We start from the raw sequence: 26,919 nt of genomic DNA, 5'->3' as shown, positions 1-26,919 counted from the left end.
GATCAGACCAGGTTTTCCCCAGAAAGTTCGCCAGTTATCAATATAGCCCACGTCGTTTTCTGGACACCACCTAGACAAGCAGCGGTTGAATGATGACATGCGGCTAAACATGTCATCGTTGGTCAGATCAGGCAGGGGACCAGAGAAAATTACAGAGTCCGACATAGTTTTAGCAAACTCACAAACCGAAGCAACACCAACTTTGGTGACTTCTGATCGGTGTGACCGGGTGTCATTACCGCCAGCGTGAATAACAATTTTGCGGTATTTACGCTTATCCTTAGCCAGTAGTTTTAGGTAGGATTCTATGTCGCCTGTTCTGGCCCCTGGTAGGCATTTAACTATGGTCCCTGGTTTCTTTAGTGCCACATTTCTTATTATGGAGCTGCCAATAATTAAGGTCGGCTCCTCGGCGAGATTGTCGCTCAGAGGGGAAAATTTATTAGAAACGCAGATGGGTTGGTGGTGATCTGGGGTCTGTAATCTAGAGCTATGCTTCCTACGAACTGTCACCCAGCCAGCCTGGTTACCAGGCTGCTCGGGTGCTACTGCTTTAGGTTCGCTACGTGAAGTTACTCTATGCGGCTCCGCGCTAGCAAAAGAGCGGCTATCAGCTGGTTTTTCAACAGCACGGAGCCGGGTCTCCAATTCTGACACCCTCGCCTCCAAAGCTACAAAAACACTACATTTATTACATGTACCATTATCACTAAAGGAGGCAGAGGAATAACTGAACATCTGACACAGAGAGCAGCAGATAGGAGACTTAGTCAGAGACGGAGAAGCCATTATGAGGCTAACGCTTGGCTAACGCTAGGCTAAAGCTAGGCTAGCGCCCTATTATCACGCCAAAGAACAAACCGTGTGAAACACGAGGAGTTCCCAAACGTGATGAGCAGCCACAGACAATGTTTTAAAAGTGCTTATGTTTGGAAACAGATGTTACAGCAAAGAGGTTTAAAGATAAAAAGCGAGAGAGCCTGGAGCAAAGCTCCGTCGTTCACACAGCAACAACAGGAAGTGACACAATACGCCTTACCGCAAACAGGAGACTTCCTGTTTCCGCCAGCCATCAAGACTCTGATCTTCTGCAGCACCTTTCTGTTACCTTCTGCTCTCACCTGCTGCTGGCCTTCAGCTTTACCCACAATCCTTCAGTGATGAAGACCTGCTGCTGGCCTTCAGCTTTACCCACAATCCTTCAGTGATGAAGACCTGCTGCTGCTTGTCACTACCCGATCCGTACCGGTAGCACGATCCGTACCATCAGCTCATTTGCGCGTGCGCGAACAGAATAACTTCCGGTGGGAAATATTTCGTTTTTCTTACTTTTTTATTCTTTTGTATTTTTTCGAGGCAGGGGTTTCTTTTTGTATATCTTTGTATTTGCGGCAATATTGCATATTCTAAAAAATAAACAACAGAAATACATAAAAAATACATTGTTTTTTGTTTTTTAATAGCAAATATGTTTCCCAGTTGTGGTTAGGGAAATAAAAATATATAAACCATTTCTTGAAGTACATAAACCCCTAGCTATAAACACATATAGTACAGAAACGTATTTGATTTTGAATTTTTTTGAAGTTTCTTTTATCATTTATTTGAATTGCATATGTATGTATTTTGTGCCTGATAAATGTATTTTAATAAGCTATGCCTTTGCTTTGTGTGTGTTCTTTGTCCTATTCCCTGTTAGTTTTTGTAAAAAAAAAAAAAAAAAAACATGCGGCTTCTATAATCACGAGGTCTTCTCTAGTTTATGATGTGTACACCAGAGGGCGCTAATTTCTCAATCGATAATTTTAACTTTCTAATAAAATAAATGTTTGTTTATGTTTAGAACAAGATTATTTGTATAACGAAATTCACCGTATAATTAAGGATTAAATATTTTTTTCCAGTCCTGTTTGAACAAGCAATAAAACTGAGTGCATTCAGACAATACAGATAAACGTTACGCAATGATAACTTCCCGGACTGGAGGATGCTGGAGCATATCCGTTGATGACGTCAAGCAATACAATGGAGAGAAAGTAAAACGTTTCTTTTCTTTCAGAAAAGTCTTCAATATTTTATTTACGATATAGTTTAACATTTTTTAATGATTTAAGTATAGAAATAAGTATTACATTACATAGTACATAGTATATACATTATTTTTATGGCGACCCGGAAGTTATTATTTTTGCGCTTTAGCAAATGAGCTGATGGTACGGATCGTGTTACCAGTACGGATCGGGTAGTGACACTGCTGCCTCTACAGTTCCTCTTCCTCTGTGGTTCTCTACAGCTCCTCTTCCTCTGTTGTTCTCTACAGCTCCTCTTCCTCTGTTGTTCTCTACAGCTCCTCTTCCTCTCTGTTGTTCTCTACAGCTCCTCTTCCTCTGTGGTTCTCTACAGCTCCTCTTCCTCTGTTGTTCTCTCCAGCTCCTCTTCCTCTCTGTTGTTCTCTACAGCTCCTCTTCCTCTCTGTTGTCTCTGTCTTCCTCTCTGTCTAGTAAAACCCCGTTTTGGGACAGCTTCCTCCGCCTCTCCTTGCTGCGACATATTCCCGTGCTCTGTGTTGTGGTTTGAGAGGGCGGCGCTTTGTGACGACGTGCCTGGGTCCACGATTACGATTGGTTGAGAGGAAGTAGTGACTGCAGCATCAACTAATATGATACGCTGAAAGGAAGGAAGGAAAACTGTCTCTATATCGAACTTTTATTGACCCTTTTTTTTTCCTATTGCGCCACATGTCTATCGATCGATATATATTGTTATTGAATTATCGTCCAGCCCTACTCTACAGCTCCTCTTCCTCTATGTTGTTCTCTACAGCTCCTCTTCCTCTGTTGTTCTCTACAGCTCCTCTTCCTCTCTGTTGTTCTCTACAGCTCCTCTTCCTCTCTGTTGTTCTCTACAGCTCATCTTCCTCTCTGTTGTTTTCTACAGCTCCTCTTCCTCTCTGTTGTTCTCTACAGCTCATCTTCCTCTCTGTTGTTCTCTACAGCTCATCTTCCTCTGTTGTTCTCTACAGCTCACCTTCCTCTGTGTTGTTCTCTACAGCTCCTCTTCCTCTGTGTTGTTCTCTACAGCTCCTCTTCCTCTGTTTTCTACAGCTCATCTTCCTCTCTGTTGTTCTCTCAGTCCATCAGGTGGAGGTGGAGGAGGGGGCGGAGTCTGTCCTGCTGCCGTTCAGAACATCTGGGCTGCCAGGAGATGCTGGAGTGTTCTGGTGGGACAAAGACAGTTCCAGGGTCCATTTGTTTGAGAATGGTTCTGATCAGGATGAAGAACAAGACCAGCTCTACAGAAACAGAACCAAGATGGAAGAAGGTGCGCTGAGATCTGGAAACGTCAGTCTGACTCTGATGAATCCCACAGAGGAAGACAGTGGAGAGTACAGATGTAGAGTCAAGAAGAGTGGAGAACTGCTGAGAGCTAAAAACATTCATCTGACAGTCAAAGGTTTGTCTCTCTGCCTGTCTAAACATCTACTGTCTTTGTCTTTAACTGTTGCACCTGATTTTCAAAGATTGTGTCCCCAGTGGAAAGAAGTGAAACACAGATTTGGTCCTCCTCATTTAAACGAGTAAATTGTGTTAAATGCTGACGGTTTGGGAGCTGCTGTCAGATAAAGAGGAAGATCACAACCTTCACATCATCACTACTGACACTCAGGACGTACTAAACTGTTTTAATAAATAGAGAATTTCTGCTATTAAATTTTTCTTAAGAGAAAATATTATTATTTAAAAACAAAGAAGAAAGGTTGCTTTGTCTGCAGCAGTTCTGCAAAACATCGTAAAGGACTTTAATTTAAAGTGTTAGAGTTTAATAAGTGGTAAATGTCTTGTACTTGTACAGTCCTCTAACTAGTCCAATGACCCCAAAGCTCTTTCCACTGCAGTCAGTCACAGTCACACCCTGATGGTGGTTTGTTAGCAGCCACAGCTGACCTGGAGCAGAAGAGAGGAGAAAATGTTCCTGCTGACTGATCAGATACATCACAGTGTGACCGTTCACTGGTCATAGCTGAGCAGAGCTTCTTCAGCTCTGTTGACTGAAACCTTCCTTCAGTTGTTGGAGGTAATAATGATAATAACTTAAAAACATAACTAGACTCACACAACCATCAGACATGCACCCCCCCCCCCCCCCTTCCCCCTCCTCCCCCTTCCCTCCTCTCAGTGACTCCAGTCAGTCCAGGATAGTAAAATATTTTTATCCTCAGGAAATTATTTTTAAGTCCTTTACAGCCTATAGGCTGTTTTTTAGAGGTGGTTCATATTCTGGTTTATTTACAAGCATGCCACTATGTTTAGGACCAGGGGTCCGTTCTTCGTACGTTGCTTAAAACATCCAAGATCAAATGACACATCCAAGATGATTTCATCCGGCTAATCCTGATCCGGCTAATTCAATTCAATTCAATTCAATTCAATTCAATTTTATTTATATAGCGCCAAATCATGAAACATGTCATCTCAAGGCACTTTACAAAGTCAAGTTCAATCATATTATACAGATTGGGTCAGATTATACAGATTGGTCAAAAATGTCCTATATAAGGAAACCAATTGATTGCATCAAAGTCCCGACAAGCAGCATTCACTCCTGGGGAACCGTAGAGCCACAGGAAGAGTCATCTGCATTGTACATGGCTTTGCTGCAATCCCTCATACTGAGCAAGCATGAAGCGACAGTGGGAAGAAAAACCACCCATTAACGGGAAGGAAAAACCTCCGGCAGAACCGGGCTCAGTATGAACGGTCATCTGCCTCGACCGACTGGGGTTACAGAAGACAGAGCAGAAACACAACAAGAGAAACAAAAAAGCACAGAAGCACACATTGATCTAGTAATCTGTTCTACATTAGATGGTAGTAGCGGGTGAGCCGTCTTCCCTGGATGATGTCACAGTTAACAGAACGCCAGACCAGGTGTACCTACTATGAAGAGAAAAGAGAGAGAACAGAAAGTTAAAGCAGAAATGACAACACATAATGCATAATTGAAGAACAGTAGAACTCAATATAGTGAGAAAATTAGATCCTGATATACTCCAGTAGCCTAAGCCTATAGCAGTAAAATTATAAAGGTAGCTGAGAGTAACATGAGCCACTAGTTATAATTTTTGTCAAAAAGAAAAGTTTTAAGCCTAGTCTTAAAAGTAGACATACGGGGTAATCAGAGCTCTGATATATGATGGAGCTTGATTATTAAGGGCTTTATACGTTAGAAGAAGAATTTTAAATTCTATTCTTGATTTAACAGGAAGCCAATGAAGGGAAGCTAAAATTGGAGAAATATGATCCCTCTTGTAGATTTTCATCAGAACTCTTGCCGCGGCATTTTGAATCAGCTGAAGACTTCGAACTGCATTTTGTGGACTTCCTGATAGTAAAGAATTACAATAGTCCAGCCTTGAAGTTAAAACTTCAAGGCTTTCCTTTTTGACAAAGCTTATAGTTAGAGTGGCTCATACCCTGAGCTATCTCTATAGTTGTGCTGTGATAGGCCTAGGCTGCTGGAGGACATCAGGGTCTAATTTTCTCACTCTACTGATTTCTGCTGTTCTTCAGTCTACTGTTCTCCAGTTTTGCATTGTATTACATTGAAATGACTGTCGTCATTTCAGCTTTTAACTTTTTGCTCTCTCTCTTTTTCTTCATAGTAGGTACACCTGGTCTGGCGTTCTGTTAACTGTGACATCATCCAGAGAAGACGGCTCACCCGCTACTACCATCTAATGTAGAACAGATTACTGGATCAATGTGTGCTTCTGTGCTTTTTTGTCTCTCTTGTTGTGTCTCTACTCTGTCTTCTGTAACCCCAGTCGGTCGAGGCAGATGACCGTTCATACTGAGCCCGGTTCTGCCGGAGGTTTTTCCTTCCCGTTAATGGGTGGTTTTTCTTCCCACTGTCGCTTCATGCTTGCTCAGTATGAGGGATTGCAGCAAAGCCATGGACAATGCAGACGACTCTCCCTGTGGCTCTACGGTTCCCCAGGAGTGACTGCTGCTTGTCGGGACTTTGATGCAATCAACTGGTTTCCTTATATAGGACATTTTTGACCAATCTGTATAATCTGACCCAATCTGTATAATATGATTGAACTTGACTTTGTAAAGTGCCTTGAGATGACATGTTTCATGATTTGGCGCTATATAAATAAAATTGAATTGAATTGAATTGAATTGAAGTAACAAATGCATGGACTAGTTTTTCAGCATCACTCCTGGACAGAATGTTTCTAATTTTGGCGATATTCCGGAGGTGAAAAAAGGAAACTCTGGAAACCTGTTTAATATGGGATTTAAATGACATGTCTTGGTCAAAAATAACACCAAGATTTTTTACTTTATTACCAGAGGCCAGGTTAATGCCACCCAGATTAAGTGATTGGTTAAGAAGTTTATTTTTTGAGGACTCTGGCCCAAAGATTAAAACTTCGGTCTTGTCAGAATTTAGATGCAGGAAATTTAAAGTCATCCAGCTTTTGATGTCATCAAGACATGACTGCAGTCGAAGTAATTGATTGGATTCATCAGGATTTATGGATAAATATAGCTGAGTATCATCTAATTGGGTTCTTCGAACACACCTGTTGTTTATGATTAGTATGGCTGGATTGAGTTATCTGAGATAACTGCGCGTTCATGCGTTTGTTTAAAAGGGGAAATGTATCGATAGTAGAAACATTGATCAGCAGCGCTGCTATTGGCTGTTCAGCATGGCCAAAGAACGCCCACAGTTTTTCTCCCAGCAGAACACGAGCTTTTAATCGAAGGTTATGCCGAATTTCAGTCATTAATTAAAACGACAGGGAATACCTCAAAGTCTGCTAAAGCCAGGAGAGAGGGCTGGCAAAAAGCAGTAGACAAATTAATGCCTAAATACTGTCCATGGTAGATGTTTCTATGACTTTCTACAGTATGTATTTTTGCTTTTTATTAATTTCATATTTACTCTGTTCTTTCATGTCAGAGCCTCCACAGGACCCACTAGAACGGGGGTCGGCAACCCGCAGCTCTAGAGCCGCATGCGGCTCTTTAGCACCCCCCTTGTGGCTCCCTGGAGCTTTTTGTAAAAATGTATGAAAATGGAAAAAGATGAGAGGGAAAATATATTTTCCATTTTAGTGTGATTTCTGTAGCAGGGAAACCCAGAGACAAAAATTTTCAAAGTTTTCCAATTATGTGTAGAATACATATTACATTTCAAAATATCTGTCAATGGAGATTTGCGTCATAAATAGCGGCACACGTTTCTTGCAGCTCGGTGTAGCGCCAGGCAGGTCGCAGTTGTAAACAAACCGGTTGGTGCATGATGAGCCATGGATCCCAAAGGGAAAAAGAGAAAGATAACTGAGGAGAACAGAGTTGTTGGACAGTTCTTGAACCGAATCATTTGCTTTCATTGGCAATATCATAGTAAATTGGGCAAAACATTTCTGCCCTGTGATGGACCGGCGACCAGAGTTCCCTCTAAGCTGCGCGCATGCGCCATCGCGCACGGCATCTGGCTTCAGCGCGCACAGCAAATTTATGCTGCGCAGAAAATAAAATCCAAGCTGAACTGTACACAAAATTATAATAAAAAAAGTAATTTTATACTATTTTGCAACTCTGGTGAGATGGTGTTCTGCGGCTGCTCTGTGAGCGGCAGGTGCTGATTGGAGCGCACCACTGATTGATGGGTGGGGCAGACTCTTTATTGGTGGGCAGGTTACGGTGTGCGTCTTTGTTCTAGACTCCGTTAAAGAAAAATTACCCATCTAGGCTGATTAGAGTAGTTCTGAGTAGTTCTTGCTCCCTCTGTCATACTCGGGTTTTCGGTTTCAGAACAGGTGATATCAGCCAGGTAACTAAACTCAGTGTCCAACCAACCATGACTTCAACGCGAGCACGAGCATGAAAGAAGCCCTTATCAATGGAACGCAGATAACGTGCCTCACCATGGCAATGACAGGAAATAAGCCTGAAAGTGCGCATTTCCCATGAGTGGAATTAGAACATTTTGATGAAGGCATATGGACAATATTTAACCATAAGAAATCATCCTGTTGCTGCTGAAAAAGCGAGTTGGTTTGATATGAGAGTTATTTGATGGAGAATTAAAGCTGTTTTCTCCCACTTTATTCAACACAAACGGGGGAAGTGTGGATGGCACATTGATTACAAAAAGCATTGAAAGGACATGGCAGCCAACCCTGAAGAAGTTTAATCAGGTAAGGTTAAGTTCTAAGTTTTCCTATGTTTAAAGATACTCAACTTAATCATTAATTGTCTATATTAAACATATGCAATTAATATTGGGATGGTGTGAGTTATTGAAATAACTGATATGTTCATCTTTTTGTAAGCATTGGTCACCCATCCTTGTAAAAATTAGTTGATATTAATTATCTTGTGTTTAATTTGTGCCAAACTCACTGTATATTGTTCATATAGGCTGTATGTATATTTCCAGCTGAAGTAAAGGTTGTGTTATTTAAGTGAAGAAATGTGCAGTAGCCCTAACAGTGTTGGGGGGAAAATAGGTGAATGGAAACTAAAATATATGAATAGAACAGTAGAAATGGAAGTGCCAAATTTTGACAGAGAATAAATTATTGCTTTCATTCTGTAAAGTTCTCTTATTATTCTTGTGGGTCTCTGACTATGGAACAACTTTAAACTATAGCTGAGTGCAGCAGTAACAATCCTGAAAGTACGACATACAGCAGCCTGTGAAAGATTTTTTGCATTTCCTATGTTATTAAAAAGCCGTCGTTGGTATATAAAAAAGGAGCAGGACAAAGAAATTGTTCAGAACTGAAAGTGTTCCTTTGTTGTGTTAGAAAAGCGATGTGCAGCTGAGAATATTGAAATAAATCATCAGAGGGCCCCAAAGTGCTTTACATTGGTCAATCATTCACCCATTCACACCCTGACGGTGGTGAGCTATGTTAGTAGCCACAGCTTCCCTGGAGCAGACTGAAAGAAGAGAGGCTGCACAACACCACATGCTTGAGCTTAATCTCACTGCAGGAAATGTAAATAATTTAATGGAAACAAGAGTGGAACTTTGAAAGATGGGCACATCTCTCAGTTCTTCCTTAGTAGGACCCCTACTCTAAAATAAAAACAAGCTATACAGCTCTTTAAAATAATCCAAGAATTTTCATGTAATTGGGCTAAATCAATTTTATCTAAACTAAATAACCTAAAATAAATTATGCTGTAACTTGATTCTTTAATATTAATAAACAATGTGCCTTGATATAACCTCAGGTTTTGGACAGGCGTAATGTAGCCTCAGTGTGCTCGTGTGATGTTGCTCACAGAGGTCAAGTTAACGCTCGGGGAGTTTGTGTGTTTGCTCAGACACATAAAAAACTAGGGGGACATTGCTGGCGACCTGTCCAGGGTGTACCCCGCCTCTCGCCCATTGACAGCTGGAGATAGGCACCGGCACCCCTCAGGACCCCACAAGGGATAGACGTGTTTGAAAATGGATGGATGGATAGATGGACCGGGCTATTTTTCGTCTGGAAACAGATACAGCACCTTACGGGCGCAGCCATGATGAACTGTTGAACTTGCACAGCTGACAATACAGCGATCTGATTGGCTGAGCAGCAAAACTCAAATCATGTAACCTCTTGGACTGGAGCGCAACGGTTTATATTTTATATTGGCTATAACTTACTAACATGAAAGTGAAAAGATGGGAACATTGGCTTTGTGAGATCACTGCTATGTGTAGCAACTGATCCAAGTGGAAAAAAGTTGCCCCCTGACAGTTCATACGAAAAGTCACCGTACAGATTCTGACCCACGCCCTAATTTGCACAAAACCAAAGAGAAGAGAATAATGCACAGATATTAAGCTAAAACTCTATTGTTTTATTCGATATACGTTACCTTTTTAAAGGGCTGCTGTTTTATTACACTCTGTTGCCTAAATAAAGGGGGTTGTTGTGTTAATGAGCAATAAAGATAACTGCACTTTATTTCCATGGGGAGGTCTGAAGTTGTAGGAAGCCTATTGTGCATGTTTCATTGTTGTGTTTTCGAATCTTCAAAATAAAAATTACATAAACTAATTTCTTCATTATTCATCAACGGAATGAAATATAATACGTTAATATTGTTATGGAAGTTACATTAAAAGCCTTATCATAGAGCAGTATATCCAAGTGGTGCTTTATTCTCTCTAAGATGTGCTGCAGGGAAAATAAAAATTAAACATGATTGCTCATTATGTATTTGTAGCCTACTTAGCTATTTTATAGTAGGCTAACATAGCTAATATAGACACAGCCCATGTTGCCTTTATTATAAGGCTTATATCAGACTTTTAATTTTTTTGCGGCTCCAGACAAATCTGTTTTTGTTTTTTTTTGGTCCAATATGGCTCTTTAAACATTTTGGGTTGCTGACCCCTGCACTAGAACATGGGGAAAAAAGTGAAGTACAAAATATTCTACAAAATGGTAGCCTTTAATTATTATACTGTATTTTAAAAAGCCACTTGTTATGTCAAGAGATCCAATATCGGTGTCATTCCTTAGACACTGGAAGTAAAGGACACGTGCAAACCGTAAATTTTAACTAAAAATTCTTTATCTATTAAAAATGAAGTTCTTCCTTTTCCAAGTCATCCACAGTTTACACAGTAAAATTGTATTGCTCCGTGTCTAGATAATCCATCCATAGTTTTTTCTAATACAATATACGGCTCGACAAGGAAGCTTGTGCGCATGTTGCTATGACAACAAGTCCAGGATGAGTTTCGAAGAACCAAGCGATCCAAAATCATGCCAAATCGTCAACAATCAAATCCAGCTAACTGAGTTAGCGACATATAGAACGGACCCCTGGTTTGGTATAAGGAGGGATAATCCTGCAGTCCAGTTGTAGTCAGAACTTGGAAATCCCGGCTTAATCGACTGTAATGGCAGCTATTCCTCCGAAAATCGCAGAGTACTTTAAAAGCTGATTGTTGGATCCAATATGGCTGCCCCTCACAACAACAATAAGCTGTGATAAAGCAGGTTTATTTTACAACACACTGATGTAAGACTGCATTTAAAATCAATGTACCGGCTGCAACTCCAAATCGAACACATTAAAAGTGCTGTTTGCACATGGAAAGTACCGCTTTAAAAGAAATCTATATGGGGTGCTACGAACAAAACAGCTTTCCTTTAAGTTCCCATATTGGAATCCTAACCTTTAGTTTGTTTTTTTTTTTGTTGTTGTTTTTATTTTGGAATCCTGACTTCTTCGACTGCATTAGTTGGAACACATTTTACTTGGTATAACCTCATTCCCAGCTACTGGTTTTGATTTACAAGGCAAAAGGCGTGCAACATAAAGAACCGACAGGAAGTGGAGGAGGATTTCTAAAAAGTACTACAGCATTAAATATTTTGTGAGAGGAGAGGAAGGAGACAGAGACAGAGGGAGGAACTGGACTGGATGGAGGTTACCTGACTCCGCCAGATAGATTTGCTCCGCATATCCATCTGGAAACCTTCCGTTGAAGTAATTTTGGGAAGGGGCGAAAATACTGGTTAGCTGATTGGCCTATGTTGGTGATAGACGGGCCAAATGAACCAATCAGATTCGTCGTCGCTCTGTTACGAGCGACGACGAAAACACAACCACAAGCCAAGCTACTCTTGCTGCTGCAGGTAAAGGCTCGTTAGCTCAGCAAAGAAATACTCTGTAATTCCGATAAAACTTGCTCGATAGCCACGCTAACGCTAGTTTCATCGGCTGAAGCCGCCATGCTGTTAAGACTGAACTGACGCGCTTCCCGTTGCGTCACACCTCAACCCGCCTCAAAGCAAACGCTGATTGGACGTTCGTTTGGTGAACGGCTCCAAATTTTCTTCAACGGAGAGTATCCAGACTGATCTGCGAGTGAAACCTTGAAAGCTCGCGAGATCAGGATGGTCTCACGAGGCTAGGATGGAGGGGGCATGGGAGGAGAAAGAAGAGCAGATGGGGGCGTGGCTGGCATGCCATTTTCCCAGCATGGCACAGGGATTCACTGCATGTCTGTGTAATGAGCCCAGGTATTAGGCTTGTTTGTAGTTATTCTTTATTTTGCATGGATCTTCAGTTCTCACCATTAAGTGTTTAGTTTATAGATTCTGTTTTGTATCTTGTTGTTGTTACCTTTCTGTTTCCTCTCTTCTTTGACATTTCTCTGGTTATTCTGAACCACATTAGCAGCTAAAGGCATCCAGGCGTCCATCAGAAGTAAAATTAGACCCACAATCACTGACTGAGTCCTATAATGACTTTTTCCTGTGTGCAAGTCACAACGTTATGCAGATAATACTACCTTGTATTTTACTACAACCAAGTTAAAAGCTTTAGATTATCTGTATGTATTTTCACAGTCTACTAAATACAAGATAAGAAATAAATGATTTTATTTTCTCTCAATAAGGAAATTTGGGCATGACAGTCATTAAAAACTCAGACAGAGTTACATACAGCTTACTGTAGTGAAAAAAACAAGCTAATCTGAAGTTAGATCTAAAGCAGCAGAGAATGAGCTTAATCAGGAAGGGCAAAAGAAAAAAAGAACAAAGCAAATATTCCACAGTTAATAATACCGAGGTAAAAAAGATGAAATATTCAGGCTAAACAGCAGAAAAACACTAGACTAATCACACAATAACATGACATAATATGCATGATAGTGCAGCTGGATCTCAACTTATCCAAGGTGTGTTTAAGTTTAACATAGTATCTCAGTGACAGTGATCAGAACAGGACCGTGCTCTATTACAGGGTTTCTGTTAGATGTAATTAATGGTGGCACACCGCCACGGCAAAATAAAAGCCACCACACCTTCAGAAGGAAGTTATATATATATATATATATATATATATATATATAAACAATGTCAACCATATGAGCTATCGATTGATTCTATACTATGTATAGCATATATTTGCACACCTATACTGTCATGATTTGTCTTTGGATGAACCCAGACACAGCACGCACACACAGAGCTAGTTCTTAGAAGTGAGTTTATTGAACAGAATGAAGGGTTTGATGAGAGGAACCAGAGTCTTTATGGACGGAGATGAAGGGTGCAGAAGCTGGCTGACAGGAGTAGTAATGGGTGACTGACATATACTAACCTTAATCAGAGTCTGAAATGAATGTTAATATCATGAAACGTTAAAATGTACTTTATTTTGAAAAACCAACACCGCCTGCTTCTTCTTCCTGTCTGACTCCAAAGCTGCTAGTGGCTACTGTCATAGACATAATATAAGAGTAGACGCGTCATTGGGCGGGTTCTGCCTATGCTGCGATGCGTCAGAGCGTCCGCCATCTTAAATGTGGCAAATCTGCAGTTACTCAGTCACTTAAACAGCATCAGAGGGACTTTAATCTCTGAATAAACTTTGTATTCGTAGTATTTCTTTTTTGTAATATTACAAGTTTATTTTCGTATCCCTTTAGCTTCATTCTCCTGAATTTATTCTCCTAAAGAATAAAAATAATTAAAATAATCTAACCTGGCCCTATTACTCCAGGAGTGAAATAATTCTGCAAACTGCGATTATTCTGGAAATGTTCCCCCTTAATTCTCATAATATGATGTTTTTATCATAACATTATCACTTTTGTGTTTGTTAGTTTATTTTTACTTTAGGACTTTTTTTTCCTCATATTATTAATTTTACCTCTTTAATACTCACCCAAAAAGTCTGTTCCTAAAGGTTCACATGTGACACGGGTTTATGAAATAATGAAGACCACAATGTTTAGATTTAACAAATTTATCCTTATATTCATAACATATAAACACACACACACACATACATATATATATATATATATATATATATATATATATATATATATATATATATATATATATATATATATATATATATATATATGCGTGTGTGTGTGTATTTATTGCAGCACAGGAGTGAGGCATCTTTTCTGATTCACGTTCACAATAACAGAACTCGACTTTTTTCTGCCACATACAATATGGCGGTGACGTTGACGTGCGAACCTGCGCCCTATGTCGCGTCTACGTATATGATGTCTATGGCTACTGTGCTGCTGCTCTCAGCAGGGAAGGAAAACTAGAGGGGACAGTCCAGTGTTGTCAATTCAGCGTGTTTGTTGCTATATTCAGAGACTTTTCAAACACCCTGTAGCGACTTTCTTTCAAAAAGCGAATAGCGACATTTTCATTTAATGGGAACTTTACATGAAAGCCCCGATGAAGAGCTGCTGTGAGGTCGTTAATACTTCTTCAGCGTTTTCTCACCACAGCTGCTGCTGCCAGTCAGAGCAGAGACAACACAGAGGAGACCCTCAGCAAAATGAATCATGCTGGTGGTCCTGTCCTGGATTACAAAGGGGGAAATAAATACACTCATAAACGTGAAAGATGTGGAGCTTTTTGAGGCCATTATACCTATTAGATAAATATAGTTTTTAAAGTAGTCTGTTTTGTCTTTGAAACTGTTGCACTAAAATTATTTCCTGAATTTCATTAACACCCAGCTTCTATCACTTATTTGCCTCGTTGTAGTGTGGAATTAGGCAATATATTAAAATTCACTAATTATAAATCATTTCATAAAAGTCATTAGTAGTTATAAACACATTATATCACAGTTTTTCATCACTTTTTGTTTTTAAAAAATCCTAGAGGTAACCCTGTAGGATGTTCTCTACAGCTCCTCTTCCTCTGTTGTTCTCTAAAACTCATCTTCCTCTCTGTTGTTCTCTACAGCTCCTCTTCCTCTCTGTTGTTCTCTACAGCTCCTCTTCCTATGTTGTTCTCTACAGCTCCTCTTCCTCTGTTGTTCTCTACAGCTCCCCTTCCTCTGTTGTTCTCTACAGCTCCTCTTCCTCTGTTGTTCTCTACAGCTCATCTTCCTCTGTTGTTCTCTACAGCTCATCTTCCTCTGTTGTTCTCTACAGCTCATCTTCCTCTGTTGTTCTCTACAGCTCCTCTTCATCTCTGTTGTTCTCTACAGCTCCTCTTCCTCTGTTGTTCTCTACAGCTCCTCTTCCTCTGTTGTTCTCTACAGCTCCTCTTCCTCTGTTGTTCTCTACAGCTCATCTTCCTCTCTGTTGTTCTCTACAGCTCATCTTCCTCTCTGTTGTTCTCTCAGTCCATCAGGTGGAGGTGGAGCAGGGGGTGGAGTCTGTCCTGCTGCCGTTCACAACATCACCTGGGCTGCCAGAAGAAGCTAGAGTGGTGTGGATGGACAAAGAAGACAGGAAGGTTCATGTGTATAAGAAGGGTGAGAACGGTTCTGATCATCCTAAAGAACAGGATCAGCTCTACAGAAACAGAACCAGGATGAAAGAAGACCTGCTGAGAACTGGAGACCTCAGTCTGACTCTGATGCGTCTCACAAATGAAGACAGTGGAGTCTACTTCTGTAGAGTCTTAACGGACAGCAGATTAATGAGAAGGAAAACAGTTTATGTCACAGTCAAAGGTTTGTGGTTCTGTTCATGCTAGTCTCTCTGGTTCTATTTTTGTTCTGATTTGGGTTCTAATGGATTTCTGTCTCCTTAGCAGGGAGAGTTCAGGACCAAAACCAACCACTAGAACCAGCTCCACTGACCCGACTCCTCTGATGGCTGATCAATCAGTCTGATCTGTTCGTTAATCAATGATTTGTTCTTGATCTAATCGGACCTTGGTTCTCAGTGATGGTTCTGATGGATGAAGAACAGTGGACTCTTCATCAGCTGCTGCCTCTGGGTCCAGACTGCAGACTCTGTATTGATCAGGATTCTGACAGCAGAATCTGACCCAAACTGAGAGTAAAACAGTCAGGAGGATGTTTCCAGTCAGAGACCAGAACCATCTTAGGTTCTGTGTGTCCTGATGTCATGTTGATCTGCTGCACTGCTTTGGGACGCTGTAAAAACCCAGGATTTCTCGGCCTTTTTATTGAATAAAGCTGGATGTTTAAGGGATTCCAGCAGCTCCTCGCTGTTTTCTGGACCATCTGACTCATTGTTAAACTTTAATTTAACCATTTTCATGCAACAAAGTTATGTGGCTATATTTAGTGAAGCTCTAAAACCGGTCGGACCTCAACCGTGCAAAGCAAGTTGCTGAGTGAACATAGATAAATCTCGACTGGACTAATGTTTTGCTGTATTATGTTAACCATCTACTGTATTTTTGTAATATGGAGACACATTCTCATTAGGCATCTAAAAATGACTTATACAATGAAAGAAAATGCAGGATCTTTATTAAAAATGAATGGCAAAAACAAGAATAATCTAATACGCATACATTTGCCTTGCCTCAAAAATTGACTTCAAACATTTAATCTCATAAATTATGGCTTTCACTGCCATCTGCTGTCATATGAGAGTAACTACAACTTGACGACCATAAGCTTTTTCATATTTCTTTTGTCATTTTAAACATGAAACTACCAAAGCACAAGCCAAGTAGTAGAACTAAATGTTGAAAAGAAATTAAAAGTTAAATAAAATAAACCAGGTCACTTAATAAAGCTGCATTTTCTGTATGCTTTGTATTTATATTCACATGATAATATTTTCAGAATTAATAATAACATTTCTGTTAAAGATTTCACTTATCTTCTGCACCAAGGGAATAAGTAGGGAGAACAAGCAGAATGAGTTTTGTGTAATATCAGACTTTATTATTGAACTAAGCAGGATTTAGACAGGATTAGAAAGGAAGGTGCATCTTCTTTCTGCCTTTCCCCAACGATCGGGGATCTCCTGGTTGTGTCTGGTGATGCAGTGCTCTTATTGGGTAAAACACCTTTAAATCTAGTGGCTGAGCACATAAAAGACAACCTCCTGACAATATAATATGCAAAAACGCCACCAAACGTTATTAATGCCACCGCACGTTTCCAGCCAGAATGCGCGGTGAGTAAAAAACGCGCGCTCTAAAATACGGGTTGGAACTGCGCGTTATTGTACGGACGATATTTGGCTCCTTCGGCTTGCAATAGGCGCGCACACACAACAATGTACCCGTGCGTTTACTTAGGTTGACTAGACAGCAAGAACTATGGCGACAGCGTTTCAGGCAGTGGTTTGGATTTCACAAGAAGGAGGTAGAACAAGCGGTAATTTGCAAAACATGCACATTGCAACAAAAGGTAGCAGTAGCACATATTTGTTCCAACTAAAACGTCATCCAGTGCAAAAGGAAGAGTCTTGTAAACTCCGCGTGTCGACTATACAAGCTTTTGTTTTTGGGATTGTCACATTTTTATTATAAAATTTTTTGTCTTAAGCACAAAAGAGCACCTTTTATTTCAGGTTTATTTTGTGTCAGATTTTTCCTTGGTGTCCTGTAAATGTTCTGGTCTACATTTTATCTGCCCTCTGCATGAAAACAGATTTCTCTCCTTTCTGTTGAGCAAATCTGGATGTTTCAGGGTTTCTCTGAGAGCCTCTCACTGCAAATTATTTGAATCTTATCAAGATAAAAAAACTTAGATTTAGAAGTGTTAGATAATTTATCTTGTTTTAAGAGTGAATTTCTTATTTTAAGTGTTCAACTTTACACTATAATCTCAAATCAAGCACAACCTTATCTTTTTTGTCTCAAATAGGCATGAAATCTTAAAATGAGGTAAATAACTGTTAAAATAAGATCTTTTACATTTCTCCCCCAAATTCTCATCAAAATAAAGCTTGTTTTAAGATTCAGTAACAAACTCAAGTTGCTTGATTCAAGAGTCACACAAAAAGCATCTGAAAAAACAGAGTTTATTTGCTCTGACTTCAAGTATGTTCCGACAATGTCAGGATGAATTATACAGCCTTCACCACAACTCACCATACAGTCCATGGAATTGTTTAATGACCAATGTTTGTTAACAGGCCCAGGAAACACAAAACAGGAAACAGGCAAACTTGATCACCCAATACATCAATGCATCCCTATCATTCCTCCATTTTAATGTCTACTTCTGTGGGCAATAATATCACAAAGACTATATTTTATTGGCACAAACATATTTTCCTTGAAACTAACTGAAAAATAGGAAATACAGTCAATGAGTTCATGTACAAATTCTGTAGCCTGGGCAACATTGGGAACTGCCACCTCATATGCCAGCAATTCTGGACTCAAATTCAGTGTCTCATAACGCTGATACTCAAAAGCAACATAAGAGGAATCAATCACAAATATATCTTTTATCAGTCCGAACACTGGGAAAGCACCATCTACATCTACAATAATCATAGATTTCCCACTAATGTACTTATTGCCATTGAGGATGTACCATTTCACCGAGACAACAGATTGCATGACCTCTACGCCTAGAAAATCTTTAACTTTTCTCTTAACATAATCAATATTTTTGACAGCTGAGACAGGCCCCGATTCTCTTTCACTAGCAAAAATTGGATGCTCAATGCCTATTTCATTTTCACAACATTCAAGGAACTGATTATGGTTTGCAAGCGATTTACAGACATTTTTGAAATTTAACTTAGAAGCCCACTGCTTAAAATAACTGTGCTTAGCTTCAAATCGCATACACATACTTCTAATTAATGGACCAAGAGATATGATTTGGCTTGGTAGATGTAACATGTAATGTTGCTTGGGTAATACATTGGCTTCAGAAAAAAGTTCTTTGAAATGATGCAGATGTTGCTCAATCATGCGTCTGATCCGTAATACAGTTTCTAAAGAAATAACAGGAGCAAGGACAATTTGAACAATCTCAATTAACTTGAGAATAAATTTGACATACTCGTTGTCCATATCATTCAAAAGAAAAGGTAGGATTTTTAAAAGTATCAACATTTGTCCACATGACTGCTTTAATTTATTGTCATTAGCAGCTAAAGTACTGACACTAATAGGACATGGCTTATCTCGTATGTCTAGAGGTGAGTAAGGAAAATTTAGAATAGCTGAGTTAATCTCATCTAATTCTATCTGTCCTGACAGAATCAGGTTTTTTAATACAAGCTTTATTTCCATTGGTGCAACACCTTCAAAAATGACATGCATTATATCCTGTGGTGTTTGTTTGATCAGATCAAATGCTGGAACATCAACTAGTTTGCTTCTTCTGTTAATCCCATAAGTGCTTTTGAGGGATGCTTTAAATGTTTCTGTGCTTGCCTTATCAATTTCAACACACTGCCTAATGTGCTTTTCCAAAGTTCAATTCAATTCAATTCAATTTTATTTATATAGCGCCAAATCATGAAACATGTCATCTCAAGGCACTTTACAAAGTCAAGTTCAATCATATTATACAGATTGGGTCAGATTATACAGATTGGTCAAAAATGTCCTATATAAGGAAACCAGTTGATTGCATCAAAGTCCCGACAAGCAGCATTCACTCCTGGGGAACCGTAGAGCCACAGGAAGAGTCATCTGCATTGTACATGGCTTTGCTGCAATCCCTCATACTGAGCAAGCATGAAGCGACAGTGGGAAGAAAAACCACCCATTAACGGGGAAAAAAAACCTCCGGCAGAACCGGGCTCAGTATGAACGGTCATCTGCCTCGACCGACTGGGGTTACAGAAGACAGAACAGAGACACAACAAGAGAAACAAAAAAGCACAGAAGCACACATTGATCTAGTAATCTGTTCTACATTAGATGGTAGTAGCGGGTGAGCCGTCTTCTCTGGATGATGTCACAGTTAACAGAACGCCAGACCAGGTGTACCTACTATGAAGAGAAAAGAGAGAGAACAGAAAGTTAAAGCAGAAATGACAACACATAATGCATAATTGAAGAACAGTAGAACTCAATATAGTGAGAAAATTAGATCCTGATATACTCCAGTAACCTAAGCCTATAGCAGTAAAACTATAAAGGTAGCTGAGAGTAACATGAGTCACTAGTTATAATTTTTGTCAAAAAGAAAAGTTTTAAGCCTAGTCTTAAAAGTAGACAGGGTGTCTGCCTCACGGACCAAAACTGGGAGTTGGTTCCACAGAAGAGGAGCCTGATAGCTAAAGGATCTGCCTCCCATTCTACTTTTAGAGACTCTAGGAACCACCAGCAGACCTGCGGTCTGAGAGCGAAGTGCTCTGTTAGGAACATACGGGGTAATCAGAGCTCTGATATATGATGGAGCTTGATTATTAAGGGCTTTATACGTTAGAAGAAGAATTTTAAATTCTATTCTTGATTTAACAGGAAGCCAATGAAGGGAAGCTAAAATTGGAGAAATATGATCCCTCTGGTTGATTTTCATCAGAACTCTTGCTGCAGCATTTTGGATCAGCTGAAGGCTTTGAACTGCATTTTGTGGACTTCCTGATAGTAAAGAATTACAATAGTCCAGCCTTGAAGTAAGGCAAGGCAAGGCAAATTTATTTATATAGCACAATTCAGTACAGAGACAATGCAAAGTGCTTTACATGATTAAAATATTGGAAAATAAAACAGAATAAAAGCAAGTAGGGATAGTGTAGAAACAAAAAAGAACATTTGAAAACAGTAAAACATTTTAACTTGAACATTCAAAGGCAATTCTAAACAAATGTGTTTTTAATCTTGATTTAAAGGAACTCAGGCTTTCTGCACTTTTACAGTTTTCTGGAAGTTTGTTCCAGATAAGTGGAGCATAGGAACTAAATGCTGCTTCTCCTTGTTTAGTTCTGGTTCTAGGTATGCAGAGTAGGCTGGAGCCAGAAGACCTGAGTGGTCTGGAGGGTTTATACGCTGATAACAAGTCTGTGATGTATTTAGGTGCTAAGCCATTTAGAGATTTATAGACTAACAGAAGTATTTTAAAGTCTATTCTCTGAGATACAGGGAGCCAGTGTAAGGACTTTAGAACTGGGGTTATGTGCTCTACTTTCTTAGTCTTAGTGAGAACGCGGGCAGCAGCGTTCTGGATCAGCTGCAGCTGTCTGATCCACTTTTTAGGCAGACCTGTAAAAACACCGTTGCAGTAATCCATTCTACTAAAAATAAACGCATGGATTAGTTTTTCCAGATCCTGCTGAGACATCAGTCCTTTAATCCTAGAAATGTTCTTCAGGTGGTAGAAAGCTGACCTTGTAATTGTCTTTAGATGCTTTTGGAGGTTCAGGTCTGAGTCCATCACTACTCCCAGATTTCGGGCCTGATCAGTGGTTTTTAGCTGAAGCGACTGAAGCTGTGTGCTAACTTTTGATCTCTCCTCTATTGGTCCAAATATTATTACTTCTGTTTTGTTTTTGTTCAACTGAAGAAAATTTTGACACATCCATGCATTGATTTCTTCTAGGCATTTACTCAGTGCTTGAATTGGTTCATAGTCACCTGGTGACATGGTGATGTAGAGCTGTGTGTCGTCTGCATAGTTATGGTAGCTGATGTTGTTATTTTTTATTACCTGGGCTAGAGGGAGCATGTAGATATTGAAGAGGAGGGGACCCAGGATGGACCCTTGGGGAACCCCACATGTGATTTTTGTAATCTTCGATGTAAAGTTACCTACTGATACAAAAAAGTCCCTGTCCTTTAAGTAAGATTTAAACCAGTGGAGAGCTGTAGCAGAGAGGCCGACCCAGTTCTCCAGGCGCTCTAACAGAATGGAGTGATCAACAGTATCAAATGCTGCACTGAGGTCCAATAGTACCAGCACGGTGGTTCTTCCACAGTCTGTATTTATATGGATGTCATTAAAAACCTTGATAAGGGCGGTCTCTGTACTGTGGTGAGCACGGAAACCTGACTGGAAACCATCAAAGCGGCTGGTCGTTGTTAAGAAGGTGTTTAATTGTTGAAATACAACTTTTTCAATAATCTTACTGATAAAGGGGAGGTTTGAGATGGGCCTGTAGTTCTGGAGTAGAAGTTTGTCTAAATTGTTCTTTTTCAGCAGTGGTTTGATAATTGCTGTTTTTAGGGACTGGGGGAAAACACCTGACAGAAGGGACGCGTTTATTATCTGAGTCAAATCAGACGCTATTACAGGTAAAACTTTTTTAAAGAAAGCTGTGGGTAGAACATCAAGGCAGCTGGAGGAGGAACTTAACTGCTGAATGATCTGCTCTAAGCTTTTGTAGTTTATTTGGCTGAATTGGGACATTTTGTCAGAAATAGTTCCAGCTGAATAAAGCATTGGTTCTGGTGTTGATATGGTAGTACAAAGTGATCCTCTAATTTTTAGGATTTTTTCAGTAAAGAAGTTAGCAAATTCGTTGCAGGCCCTGGTGGAGTGGAGTTCGGAAGTCACGGACACAGGAGGATTTGTTAGCCTGTCAACTGTGGAAAATAAGACATGAGCATTATTAATGTTTTTCTTGATGATCTCAGAGAAGAAAGATTCTCTTGCATTTTTCAGTTGTAAGTTATATCTGTAAAGTCTCTCTTTATAGATGTCGTAGTGAACTAGGAGTCTATTCTTTCTCCACCTGCGTTCAGCTTTTCGACATTCCCTTTTTTCACTTCTAACTGATGGAGCATTTCTCCAAGGAGATTTTTTCTTCCCGGGAAAAAACTTCACTTTGACTGGAGCAATGCAGTTAATGATGTCTGAGACTTTAGACTGAAAGTTATCTACTAGCTCATCTACTGAGTTGCAGCCCAAGGTTGAAGTATCAGAGTAAGCTTGAATAAAAGTTTCCGCGGCATTGTCCTTAAAGGTGCGTTTTCTTACGATGTCCCTTTGGCTAAATGAGTCGCTGGTAATTATGCTTTCAAAGGTAACAGAAAAGTGATCGGATAAGGCAACATCAGTTACATTGACCTGTGAAATCTTTAGACCTTTAGTGATGATCAAGTCTAAAATATGTCCCTGTTTGTGTGTTGGCTGTTTAACGTGTTGACTTAAACCAAAGTTTCTAAGTGTGTCACACAGTTCTTTTGCACTTCTGTCTTCAGGGTTGTCAACGTGAAAGTTGAAGTCTCCAACAATAATTAAACAGTCATAATCAACACATATCACAGACAGCAGGTCACTAAAATCATTAAAAAAGTTTGATGTGGACTTAGGAGGCCTGTACACATTCAGAAACATAGTTCGTACCGGGCCCTTTACCTGGAGAGCCAAATGTTCAAAAGAGTCAAATTTTCCTAAAAACACCTTTTTACACTTTAGTGAATCATTAAACAATGTTGCTACTCCTCCACCTTTCCTTTGCTGTCTGCTCTCACAAAGAAAACTGTAGTTTGGAGGAGTCGACTCCATCAGTATAGCTGCTTCACTAAATTCATGTAGCCATGTTTCTGTTAAAAACATTACATCAAGATCATTGTCAATAATGAAGTCATTAATTAAAAGGGATTTTCCTGACAGAGATCTAATATTTAATAAACCCAGTTTATATGACTTAGTGGTTGATGATGTCTCTGTGACAGGTTGCATCTGACAGTTTATGATTTTTAAGTATTTGTTCCTGTTTATCCTTTTGTTTTTCTTATTTCTGCCACGTATTATCACAGATATTCCATAATCTCCGGCGAAAGGCCCCGGCTGATGCTGGGAACTCTCATGTCTGATAAACGTGTGGCTAGGGCCCAATCTGTATCACAGCGAAGTAATTTGGAGTTCCTCAGTACCAGAGTGTTCTGTGATACGTGGAGGAGGAGGATCTGAGGCTCTGAGGCCTTTGGAGAATCCTGGTTTATTCACAGCAGAATGGCTATGTGGAGAGGATGTCATCTGTAGGCCAATCTTAAATACTTTGTTCATGTTATGAGAAAATTCCAGAAAAGGAACTTCTGGGCTTTGTGGAGAAGAAGGGGAGGCGGGTCCAGTCTGGACCGGTGTTTGTGAAGATGGAGGTTCTTGGTCCTTTCGTTGTCCTGCTGAGATCTGGGATGAATCGTCCTGTAGCTCTGACAACGCCTCATTCTGTGTCATCTTTCTGGCCATCTTTATCTTGGCTTGTTCGGGCTGCACTGGGCTTATCATTTGTTTTGGCACTGGATGTTCCTTGTTTTGGGACAAAGCTGATGACGCATGGTTCACAGAATAGAAGATGTTTGAAATCAGCCGTTTTGCACCTGACCTATTTAGAGAGAAACAATCTCTGTTGAACAGATGTCTTCTTTCCCAAAATATGTTAAAGTTGTCTATGAAGGTTACAGTTGTTTCTTTGCATGTTTTTTCCAGCCATTTGTTTAGCATCAGAATTCTGGAAAAAATCTCGTCTCCGCAGTTAGCGGGTGGGTGAGGCCCGCTAAGAAGAACCTTGACATTCAGGCCATCAACAAGTTTCAACAAACGAATGTAATCCTCTTTTAATACTTCTGATTTTCTTATCCTGTTGACGTCCGTCAGGGCTTCAGCTTGTATTATGAGGTTTTCCAAGGTCGGACGTTTTCTCAAGATCCTTGGAAGGTCTGTCTGAAGGATGTCTGTTAAATCAGACACCAGGCCACAGTTCCCGTCGTTATAAATCAACACCTCTGTATTTTTCTTGTTACAGAAATGTTTAATCCCCCTTACAGAACCATTGCATAATATCAGGGTCCTTGGCCCTGTGGCATGTCTTTTCTCTGATGTCTTAGAACGAAAATCGTTGACATACCTCTGGTTTTTGTCCTCCTGGGTCACATTTTGGAGCGGAGCGAATCTGTTTCGTAAAGGAATTCCAGCATTTCCAGCAGGTTTACTCCTATCATTTGTTGTGGGAACAGCCCGCTGTTGTTTTACTTGTCCTGGGACATCTCTCTGTAGTCTCGGCCAGTTTTCTTTGTCTAGGCGTGGGGTTCGTTGGTCCTTTGGTCTTGCACCCAGAGTGGTCCAGGGATTCTCATTTTCCTCAGGGAACTGTTTGTTCGCTGAGTCGCTGGGCTGGTGGTCACCGCTCGGAATCACGGGCAGGGTCGTATCATTTCCATTCGCGGCGTTTACATCATAATTCACTTCAAGTCGACAGATTTTCAGTTCCATAACAGCTATCTTCTGTAAAAGCTTGTCAAAGTCCATTGTGTTGAAGGAGGGCATCTTTTCAAAATCCAAATCAAAAAATAAGTAAAAGAAAATAAAAAGAAAATAAATAAATAAAAACTAAATCCAACTTTCTGTGGTTTAGGTTAGGAGATAAAAAGGAGATAAAAAGTAAAAGGCAGGAAAATGCAAGCAAGCAGAGAGCAGAGAAAAAAGCGTCCGAACAGGCTGAGAGGCAGATAGCAAAAAAAAAGTGGCACTGTATGGACCAGTAACAAATGCATGGACCAGTTTTTCAGCATCACTCCTGGACAGAATGTTTCTAAAGTTCTTTCAGCAAACCTATTCTCCTCAAAAATACTTTGCATATCATCAAAGGAGCATTCACAATGTCTACATTTGCTATAAGCAAAACCAACACCTTGTTTAAATCCAGCAATATCATGTTGGGCAAGTGTGTCTCCACATATGGCTATCACAGCACCAAACAACTCAATTTCACCATTTGGGGTGTCAACCCAAACACCATTGTACAGAAGTGTCAGATCTTTTAGGATTCTTTTTAGTATAACATCAACACCCCACTGAGAAATATCGTTTGCCTTGGCTATAGCAAGGAGTCTTATTGCAGCCAACTTCGACCTAAATTTTGGATCTATATTCCCTAAACTATAATAAAACATCAGTAATTTATTTGCAGAGGCATGGGGGCCTAAAGGGTTACATATTTCAATTTCATCGGTGTACAAAAGTATTTGCAATGCATTTGGCCTTTGAGAATATAATGGATGGGATGTAAAAAGGGCTCCATCAGTAAAATCATACAAGAATCCCTCACTTCTTTGTGGTACAGTGGTTAACATGGTGAAGATTCTGGGATTGGTCAGTAACTGCTTAAGACTTTGAATGAGTGGTACATAGTAAAAACTTTTGCCTCTTAAGGCCATGACCCTTGAAAGACCACGCTTTACCCAACAAATCTTCTGGGACACCACAACTTCCTCTGGGTTGACTGGATTGAATAGTTCCCGGATGGTTTTATTCTGTCCATATGCTGTGGTTGAGAAAGGATCCATGAACGCATCAAACGTAGCCAAAGCCTCACCTTGGAGCTGAGCAGTTGTGTTTGCATTCTCTTCAAACACCCTTCTGATTCTCTCCCTTAGCGTGTCAATGAGGGCAGCTTGGTACTGTTGCACCCCTGAGATGACACTGTTGACAGTTCTCTGGGAAAATATTTAAAATGTAAATTATTTTTTCACCCATATAATTATTGATCACAGGCCCATATTTTACATTAAAATATTGAAATAAATCCTAATTTATATATATATTTTTAATATTGTTTCAAGTAATTATTCACAAATATGATATTAATAGTACCATTAAAGCATTTGCCCATGAAGATAAATTTACCTGTGACAAGTGGCACTGTTCCCGGACACTGATGGCGAATGCCGCTGCAGATCTAGCAATATCAGGTCTGGTTCTGGATGTCACAGCAACAGCTTCTTCCTTTATAAAATGAGTTGTAATGTATTAAGAGGGAGTACATGGACACAGTCAAAGTTGCAATTGATTTGAAATGGATTTTTTGAGAGGACGCACGAGAGAAGAAAGACAATTTTAATCTCACATTCGCTTCACTGGTCTGGGACCTGAGCAGCTCTGTCGTCTAAGGTAAGAGGAATTAAATGTTTTTTTTTTTGTATGTTTATTCTCGTGTGCAAAGAGCACATAATTAATTTCTTGAATTGTAGTGCAAGTATTGTTGCCTGTTTTATCTTGTAAAACGTCGTATTAGAACGATAACTAACTTAGCATTCATGGAGACAATCATAGGCCTATGAAAGAGAAACTGTGCATCACGCATGATTAACGCGCACACTCGCAGTGTGGATTCAATGAGGGCACCATTTTAATATATCGTTATATGTAGGACAAAAATATTAAATTACTTAACGAAAGCATCACACAGAGAGCAACCTAATTGGCACGATAAGCCCTCAAAGGTAAAAATAAATTGAATCAAAAGCAAGGCGGC

General features: G+C 39.8%; 1 protein-coding gene across 2 annotated transcripts; it reads left to right on the top strand.

Moving 5' to 3' along the window:
- The first annotated feature begins 3,088 nt into the window (after positions 1–3,088).
- On the top strand, positions 3,089–16,029 carry LOC105924580. Of its 2 annotated transcripts, none has more exons than XM_036129691.1 (3): positions 3,089–3,453; positions 15,156–15,488; positions 15,572–16,029. In XM_036129691.1, the coding sequence occupies exons 1-3, from the start codon at positions 3,312–3,314 to the stop codon at positions 15,628–15,630; spliced, it is 534 nt and encodes a 177-aa protein (XP_035985584.1). In that variant the 5' UTR covers positions 3,089–3,311; the 3' UTR covers positions 15,631–16,029. The 2 variants fall into 2 exon arrangements, with proteins under 2 accessions (XP_035985584.1, XP_035985583.1); XM_036129690.1 differs by having other exon boundaries at positions 15,569–16,029.
- Positions 16,030–26,919: the final 10,890 nt, after the last annotated feature.

This window comes from Fundulus heteroclitus, unplaced genomic scaffold (assembly GCF_011125445.2).
Source record: "Fundulus heteroclitus isolate FHET01 unplaced genomic scaffold, MU-UCD_Fhet_4.1 scaffold_202, whole genome shotgun sequence".
Taxonomy (NCBI): Eukaryota; Metazoa; Chordata; class Actinopteri; order Cyprinodontiformes; family Fundulidae; genus Fundulus; species Fundulus heteroclitus.
This window is presented reverse-complemented; position numbering and strand designations above follow the sequence as displayed.

Coding starts and splice junctions, on each gene's coding strand:
- LOC105924580 (XM_036129690.1), top strand. CDS start 3,312: ATGGAAGAAGGTGCGCTGAGATCTGGAAACGTCAGTCTGACTCTGATG. Junction 3,454..15,155: donor CATTCATCTGACAGTCAAAG/GTTTGTCTCTCT, acceptor TTGTTCTCTCAG/TCCATCAGGTGGAGGTGGAG. Junction 15,489..15,568: donor AGTTTATGTCACAGTCAAAG/GTTTGTGGTTCT, acceptor CTGTCTCCTTAG/CAGGGAGAGTTCAGGACCAA.